The following is an 8,745-nucleotide window of genomic DNA, read 5'->3' on the forward strand; positions in this document are numbered from 1 at the left end:
TGCCATGTGGAATGGTTAAGATCATGTTGAACACACTGAAGCTTCAGTGTTTAGCCAACTGTGTTTTTATCTTGAAACATTTCTGCCTTCTAATCATTTCCATCGCTGCAACACCTGTTGGTTTGACCTGATAACTGCTCTGATATCTGGTAAAGCCAGCACTTCAACACAGCATGCTTCCTTAATGTTTGATCATACAGTGAGGTCACTTTATCATTTAATTCAGTAGATATCTTACTGATCAATCCTTTAATGTTAAAGTAAAGTTGATTATTTCCACAGGTGGCAACGCTGAGGAAAGTATTCAGAACAAGTATCTATAAATCAGGTCCTGACTTTACCATCCTTTAATGTTGATTCGTTCGTGCAGCTAGAATAAGGAGCTGGTGTTGAATGTCTTTAGATTTGCATATCAGTGTCTCTGATTAGTAGAGAGTCTTGATTGTCCTATTCAGTCCACAGAGCACCAAGATGAAGGAGAAGTTCTTGCTGGGTCTCTTGTGTCTCTCAGGTCAGTAAACTCTGTTTAATTATAACTGCTTATTATGTTACAATCCACAATGTCTTCAGTAAATAAGTGTATTAAGAAGTGATCTTTATAATTACATTGGCTGGTCTGAAAAACAAGTTAAACAGAAATTCTATTAAAAGCAAAATCAATTGATGAGGGAGCTACAGTAAGACTTGGCCATGAAGCAAAATGCCTTACAGTTCTGTTTAAAATCAAAGTTTGACAGTACACTGAGACCACGCCCTTTTGTGTAGAATCATGCAGAGCACAATGGGAGATCTTAAACATGTCTAGAATAGACTGATGCTGAGTTTACAATGATCTGATGAACATGGTGTCAAGACGTATGTTCAAATAGGAACCCAGTAATTATTTAAACAGTCAAAAAGGATGGCAGACTTCCTGTTGTGTTTTGAATAATGGTGCCAGGGGATCTTATATACGTCCTGACATGTTTTATGTGCATAGAAATTGTTATGCATATAGTTGAAATGTCAAAAGGGATCCCTTTTAGAAAGGTCAAAAGAGATGCGACGAGACATGGTTTGTCCACACGCCATGGCCACGTCATTTAAAGAAAAAAGGTGAAGAGCACAAGCTGAGATCTTCAACATGTCTAGAATACACTGACACTGAGTTTACGATGATTGGATAAATGCCCTCAGACAAGATTGTTCAGTCACCTGTAAAATGTAAATATGAGTCATTTTTCTTATATTCGAAATAATATGTCATACTTCCTGTAATGTTTTGACAATGGGTGTGAGAAGATTTATGTAAATTATTAAGGATTAAACTGTCATGCATTTAAGATAAAAACACATCTATGAGAAGGCCTTTTTGAATATTTCAAGGGGTGCCGCCGAGCCTTTAAGCCACGCCCACTCATTTGAACATCAAATGTCTGACTTCACCACCAGGATTATGTTTAAAAAAATAGACAGGCACCACTCAAAAGCAAATAAACTCTTAAAGACAGATTTAAGGGCAGCCCTATGGAAAGGTACAGCAGTATCTGTAGAAAGGATATACATATATATATATATATATATAATGCGTAACGGCGGCTGTGGTTCAGTGGGTAGAGTCATCGTCTCAACCGGAAGGTCGAGGGTTTGATTCCCAGCTCCTGCGAGCAACATGTCTGATGTGTCCTTGGGCAAGACACTTAACCATTAATTGCTCCCCCTGCTCTGTCAGGGTGTATGCAGTTCGCTGCTCCTGTGCAGTGTAAAGGATACACTGTGTGTGTGTGTGTGTGTGTGTGTATATATATATATATATAAATATATATATATATTCACCAGCATAACTAACTCAGCGAGGATTCATGTGTCACTGCATTGATGCAACTAAACAACCCACTTTAATGAGCCAGACTTGTCGAAAAAAGGCAAAAACACAGTTGAATATTGTTGACACATGAATAGTTGTGTTAAAGCAGCTTTTTATCATTAATGTTGTAGGTGCAGCAGAGCACCTGTTTATTTACTGCTTACTGCATGTTCTCCTCACAGGCTGGAACATCTCCTCATGCCTTCCCTTTCAGTACCACTATGTAGCTGAGCCTATGACTTGGACTGAAGCTCAGACCCACTGCAGACAGAAGTACACAGACCTGGCCACTGTTGAAAACTATGAAGAAGTGCAACAACTGAAATCCACAGTTCCATCTCTGCTCAGTGATCATCTTGTCTGGATCGGTCTGTACAGTAAGATCCAGTGGAAATGGTCAGACAACTACACAGGGAGTGGGGCTGATTACAGGAACTGGAAACCTGGAGAAGAACCCAACTTTTGGGGACGTCAATACTGTGTTTCATTTACAGATGATGGAACATGGGTGGATTCCTTGTGCTCTGACCGTTTTCAATTCATGTGTTACAAGGGTAAGAGAGCGAGAATCCGGGGCATGTCGACACTTTCTTTGACTGACACAACTTGGGCACTGATTGATGAAGGAGTGGGATGGAGTAATAGTGCACAGAAATTATTGGAGTGTAATCTCTCCTTTAAAAGAAGGTCCAATGTTATTTCATTCTCTCGACCTAAAATCTGATTCAGCGATGATTCATTAGGATACACGTAGGAGAGAGAGGCCTGTCTCCACCCCGCCTCCTCCCTAGAATCAATGTGCACAAGGTTGCCATGTCACAGAAACAGAAGCTTCAGTGTTTAGCCAGCTCTGCATCTTAGATATTAAAAGCGGCCCTGTGTGATATTTAAAAGACAAAGGGAGAACAGACAGGGCTAATTTTAACATGTTCATCAAATTCTCAAGTGTACAATGGCATCTATTCTACCCAGTATGTTTGAACAGGGCCATCTTTTTTCTCTACTGGGCTAGTTGTAAAAACTTGCTTCTTGTCCTTTCCGTGTTTGGATTAAACCACCCAGTACAAAGCAATAATTAACCATTTCGAAAGAAAAACAAATGACAGTCTCTCCAGGAAGTCGCGACGTAAATTCAACCAATCCCTGCGATTTCTGGGCGACCTTGCAATTTTGTCCAATCACCGCAACTTTTCTGTAAATTTGAACAATGAAAATAATTTTCCCTGCAACTTTCACCAATCAGAGTAGTCCCCCGTAAAAACGGCGAGTTATAGGCTACGTCACCAACGTTTAGTGACCATGTACCAAACTCACTACCCTGTTTATATGCACTCAGGAGAGTGTGCATGAAGTGGTTGTATGCTGAAAAAGAAAAGCGCTGCAGGTCTGTCCTGTCTCCATGACAACTGTTTGCTGAAAAAGTGCCGCTGTGTAGATGACACTGCTCCGACACTTTTTACTGCATGTTTAATATTTGAGATCGTTTTTTTAAGCTAGCAGACACGGAGCGCGCACGTGCGTATGTGAGAGGGAGACGTCACTGAGTGAGACAGATGAATATGCTTCACAAAGTAAATTGCTCTGCTCAGGTTAAAATATCACTCATTCACATCAAAGTGTGTGCAAGAAAATAATTGACATGAAAAAAGAATCGCAACTATTTTGCAATTTTTGCTTCCTGCCGTAATTTAATTGCAAAAAAACAGCTGAAAACATTGCAACATGCATTGCAATTTTTTGGAAAAGCTGCCGCGAAATCAGGCATTTTAGGCCTCAACAATCCCCCAAAAAGTCTGCGAAATCCGAGAGAGACTAAAATTAAGTACGTTCATGAGTCTTAATGAATCTGCAAACTAAATAGTGAGTGATAGCTTCGTAGCCTGAGGAGCTAGCTCTGGTTTGTGGTGTCAACCTAGATCAGTGGGAGTGGCCTACGGCACTGTGCATTCTGGTAATTCATGAATTTGATTCAAATCAGTTTAAAATACATTTTCTGCCTCTTCTCGGTCAAGAAGGCACCAACATAAAATAAAAAAAATCACATTTCTACTGCATCAATGACCCAATTTCACTTCCTATTCATGTTCCAACGGGTTTAGTATCCCTTTGATTAAACATTTAATTTGGATTAATAATTTACTTTGTTCTCTAACTGTAACTACAGGGACTCAACAGGATCCTGACTTTTTTAATGTCAGTGAGAAAAAGACTTGGTCTGACGCTCAGAAGCACTGCAGGGAGAACTACATAGACCTGGCCACTGTGACAAACTACACTGAGAACCAGAAGATCCAGAGCTTGATGCCAACAGGAAGCTGGGCGTGGATTGGTTTGTACAGAGATCCTGACATTAACTGGTCTAATGGGAGTCTCTCCAAGTACACATACTGGAAAAACAGTCCATCTACATTAGGCTCCATGAGTGTGGCTTGTGGAGCTGCGCTGTTGCCAAAATCAGGAGCATGGTATTTGTCAGACTGTAAAAATAAATTCCCGTTCATTTGCTACAGCTCAGGTAAGTGATGAACTGACTTTCACTTAAAGAGTTCGTAGCACTAGATGATGATCATTTGTAATTTATTGTAATGAAGCAGTAACTGGACAGCACAGTTTCTTCTTTGTTTCTGTGTGACAGTAAAACAGCAGGTGATAAAGATCAGGATGAAGCCAGAGGACTCCACTGTGGAACTGAATGACCCTGCTGTGAAAGCACAGATCCTGAAAAAGGTGAGTCTCCAAACCTTTTTAGAAAACTTTGAATGGTTGTCCAAGTGAGTGATGGGGGAATGTTTTTCTTCATTTGTGTGTTTGACTGTGTTTCTATCCTGTTAGCCTGCCAGGTGAAACTCATTCAAGCTTCCAACAACAATACAGATTGAAGAAAAAGTTTAGAAATGGTTTCCCTTTGTATCTTTCAGTTCCAGGACCGGCTGAAGGAGAATGGACTGAGTGGAGTCACCCTGAAGTGGAGAGAGCAGCCTGATGGGAAAGTTTTCCACAAGGAGAAGAAAATGTCAAAGAAGAAGAAGACTGAGCTGTGAAAGTGAACTATAGCTGTACAGTCTGTAATTAGAGATGGGACAGATCTGATCTAATATCAGAATCAATAACTCAAGACTTTCCTTTTTAGTCTGGCTTTTAACTGAGTCTCATGTTGTCTCATTTAGTTAAATCTATTTACATATTATATTACATTTATCTACACAGTTGTGTGGCACATTGCTGTGCTATATTTTTTGTATATTATAGATCATATCGTTGTCTTTTTGTTTTACTAGTCATTCAAGTTGTTATGCTAATCCTGCAGTCAGTTGTGTGTTCATGTACTTTGATTATCTATGCACAGGTCTGTGAACCTTCAATAAGAATGTTTTGCATTGATTATGTTGTAAATGTTTCCTGGTTTTGGATCACATGACCCGTCAAGTGACCTCAGGGGTTTTACATGTGGTGCGTTTGTCTATTCACTTGTTCATGTCTGATGAAGGGCGAGGGCCAGAAACGTTACATGAGGTAATATTTCCATTAAATTGTATTTCATTCAAGCAGCTGCTGGTGTGCAGACGTTGTCTTTTTTCCTACTAAAATGAAATACTCAGCTATTGGTACATTTAGCAAAAACAGTTATATTTAAATCAAACCTACCGCCATTCACAATTCAGCCGGGTTATGACATTTAAACAAGGAATGATTTGGTGAACGAAAAATAAAGAGTCACCCTGTTTTTTCTAAATACTTCAAACAAGATGAATGGAGAAAATAAATTACCGCCCTCTTAATTGCAAAATCAAACACTAAACTGTCATACAAAAGAAAATATTTTCCTCCTTCAAAGAAAAAAAAAGAAACTGTCAATCCTGGAAAAGCTTCCTTAATCCAATTTAGCTCCATGGGAAACAGCTCAGAAACCTAAAAAAATATATATCCTCAAAAAAGTGGGGGAAAAAAGTCCATTAGTTTGGCACTCATCGGTCCAGCAGCCTAACTCCCCTCCTTATCCTGGGTGATGCAGGATTCCTTTGTCTTTACGGTCCTCCAAAACACATGCAACTCACTCATATGGAGGAGGAAACACTGCACCACACAAAAACAAACTCCAGAAACACCTTTTCTTTCCCTCTCTCCTCTGCCCCCTTCCCTGTCCAAACCAAACAAGAGAAAATCCCCACAAACATTTTCCCCTCTCCCTTTGTTCCCATTAGGCCACGCCCCCTACACACCTGTGTCTCCCCAGCTGACCAGGTCACATGACCAGTCGACAGGTAATCTCAGTTTCCTCTGAACTGAGATTCAAACAAACGTACAAGTCTGAGAGGGCTGCAGGACTTTAAGCTTGTTTTCCGTCCTCGTACTTGTGAATAGGATTTCACAAAAAGTGCAACACCGCCCTCTTGTGTTTGCATCATTCTCATGATACAAATTCACAAGGGTTTATGCAATTCTACATTCCACAGAGAGAATATTATCGTCTGTGAAGAGTCATTGTGAGAAAAAAAGAGAGTAACAAAAAAGAGTAACATTTCATCTTTTTGAAAGTCACCATTTCTCTATGACTTGGAGCTCAGGGTGGCTTCAGAAGCTGCCTGTGAAGTTGTCAACATGCTTTGTGATAACAGGTTTTGAAACCATAAAATCTTATAAGTATTGATAAGTAAAGACTCTTTTTTTGCTTATGAAACTTCAGTTCAACAATCACTGTGTGAGGAAGACAGACAGCGCTGTTTAGATTGCATAAAGACTTAGACTTAGACTTAGACTAAACTTTATTGATCCTTTGGGATGACTCCCTCAGGAAATTTAGGTTCCAGCAGCATATATAATAATAGTACAAAATAAAGATCAAAAATGTAACACAAAATACAAAAAATGTATTGTAAGTAACAACATACAGAATAATATAGCATCAATAATAGAACACTCTTCCATTGGAAGGAATATACCAGAAATATGCATGGAGGAAGCAAAATATACAAAAAAAGGCAGTGATTATTGTTGCAATTATTGCACTTGGTTGAGATTATTATTGCACATACGAGTGAAAGTGTCCGTGTGTTATTGCACAGTGAGGGTAGAAGGAAAGAAAGAAAGAAAGAAAGAAAGAAAGAAAGAAAGAAAGAAAGACGCTCCAACTCCTACCCCTCTGTCCCGTGTGCTCTGGTCCTCCCCCCCCCCCCCCCCCCCAAGTGAGGAGTTGTAGAGCGTGATCGCATGATGGACAAAGGAGTTGTTGAGTCTGTTGGTTCTGTACTTGAGAAGGAGCAGTCTCTCACTGAAACGGCTCCTCTGGTTGCTGATGACAGTGTGCAGAGGGTGGCTGGCATTGTCCATAACATCCAGCTGTTTGTCCAGTGTCCTCTTCTCTGCCACCGTCACCAGAGAGGCCAGCTTCATGCCGACCACAGAGCCGGCCCGCCTGATCAGTTTGTCCAGTCTGGATGTGTGCTGTTTGGATATGCTGCCCCCCCCCCCAGCATACCACGGTGTAAAAAAGCACGCTGGAAACCACAGACTGGTAAAACATCCCCAGCAGCTTGCTGCAGATGTTAAAGGACCGCAGTCTCCTTATGAAGTACATCCTGCTTTGTGTCTTCCCGTACAGGTGGTTGGTGTGTGTTGTCCAGTCCAGTTTATTGTCTAGACACAGCCCGAGGTATTTGTAGGAGTCCACAGCCTCCACTTCAGCTCCCTCTAACAGAAGAGGTTGCATCCTCTGTCTGGACCTCCCAAAGTCAATGACCAGCTCCTTGGTCTTAGAGGTGTTGAGCTGTAGCTGGTTCGTGTGGCACCATGCAGCAAAGTCCCCCACCAGTGTCCGATACTCCTCCTCCCTGCCGTCCCTGATACACCCGACAATGGCTGTGTCGTCAGCGTACTTCTGTATGTGACACAGCTCAGAGTTGTAGCAGAAGTCCGAGGTGTACAGGGTGAAGAGAACAGGGGCCAGCACTGTGCCCTGGGGGGCTCCCGTGCTGCTGACCACAGTGTCAGACGTGATGTCCATCAGCCTGACATACTGAGGCCTGCCCGTGAGGTAGTCGGAGATCCAGTTCACTAGGTGGGGGTCCACTCCCATCCCGCTCAGTTTGTCCCGGAGCAGGGGGGGCTGGATAGTGTTGAAAGCACTGGAGAAGTCCAAGAAGAGGATCCTCACAGTGCCGCTTCCCTTATCCAGATGGGAGTGGGCTCGATGTAGCAGGTACAGGATGGCATCCTCCACACCGACACCTGGCTGGTACGCGAACTGCAGGCAGTCCTGGGCGTGTTGTACCTGGGGTCTGAGTAGGCTGAGGAGGAGTCGCTCCAGCGTCTTCATTAGGTGTGAAGTGAGTGCCACCGGTCGGAAGTCATTCAGCTCGCTGGGCCGGTTCTTCTTTGGAACCGGAACGATGCATGATGTCTTCCATAGGGTGGGCACTCTCCCTAGCTGCAGGCTAAGGTTGAAGAGCCGTTGTAGTGGTTCCCCCAGTTCATCAGCGCAGGTCTTCAATAGCCTTGGACACACTTTGTCCGGACCTGCTGCTTTCCTGGGTTGGAGCTTCCTCAGCTGTCCTTTGACCTGGTCTGTGGTAAGATGGGGTGGAGATTGTGTTGAGGAGGGGGGTGTTGTGGTTTCCGGGGGGAGGTGTGCAGAGGGAAGGAGGAGAGATGGCTGTGGTGAGGGTGGGAGAGGGGGGGGCAGGGGCTGGTCGAACCGGTTGAAGAAGTCGTTCAGTTCGTTTGCCCTCTCCATTGTTCCCCCTGCGGCCCTGGTCTTTGTGTTGTGACCTGTAATGGTCCTCACACCTTCCCAGACCTCCCTCATGTTGTTTTCCCTCAGCTTTTGTTCCACCTTTCTCCTGTAGGTGTCCTTTGCTTCCCTCACACAGCACTTGACCTCCTGCTGTGCTGCCTTCATGGCC

General features: G+C 42.8%; 1 protein-coding gene across 1 annotated transcript; it reads left to right on the forward strand.

The window, feature by feature from the left end:
- Positions 1–2,387: 2,387 nt before the first annotated feature.
- On the forward strand, positions 2,388–5,640 carry LOC306841691 (snaclec macrovipecetin subunit beta-like; the record flags this gene model as incomplete). Its single annotated transcript, XM_079371638.1, has 4 exons — positions 2,388–2,400; positions 4,011–4,361; positions 4,482–4,573; positions 4,765–5,640. 4 exons carry the CDS (start codon positions 2,388–2,390, stop codon positions 4,885–4,887), a joined length of 579 nt encoding a protein of 192 aa, XP_079227764.1. The 3' UTR covers positions 4,888–5,640.
- Positions 5,641–8,745: the final 3,105 nt, after the last annotated feature.

Source organism: Symphodus melops (genome assembly GCF_947650265.1).
Source record: "Symphodus melops genome assembly, chromosome: 20".
NCBI lineage: Eukaryota > Metazoa > Chordata > Actinopteri > Labriformes > Labridae > Symphodus > Symphodus melops.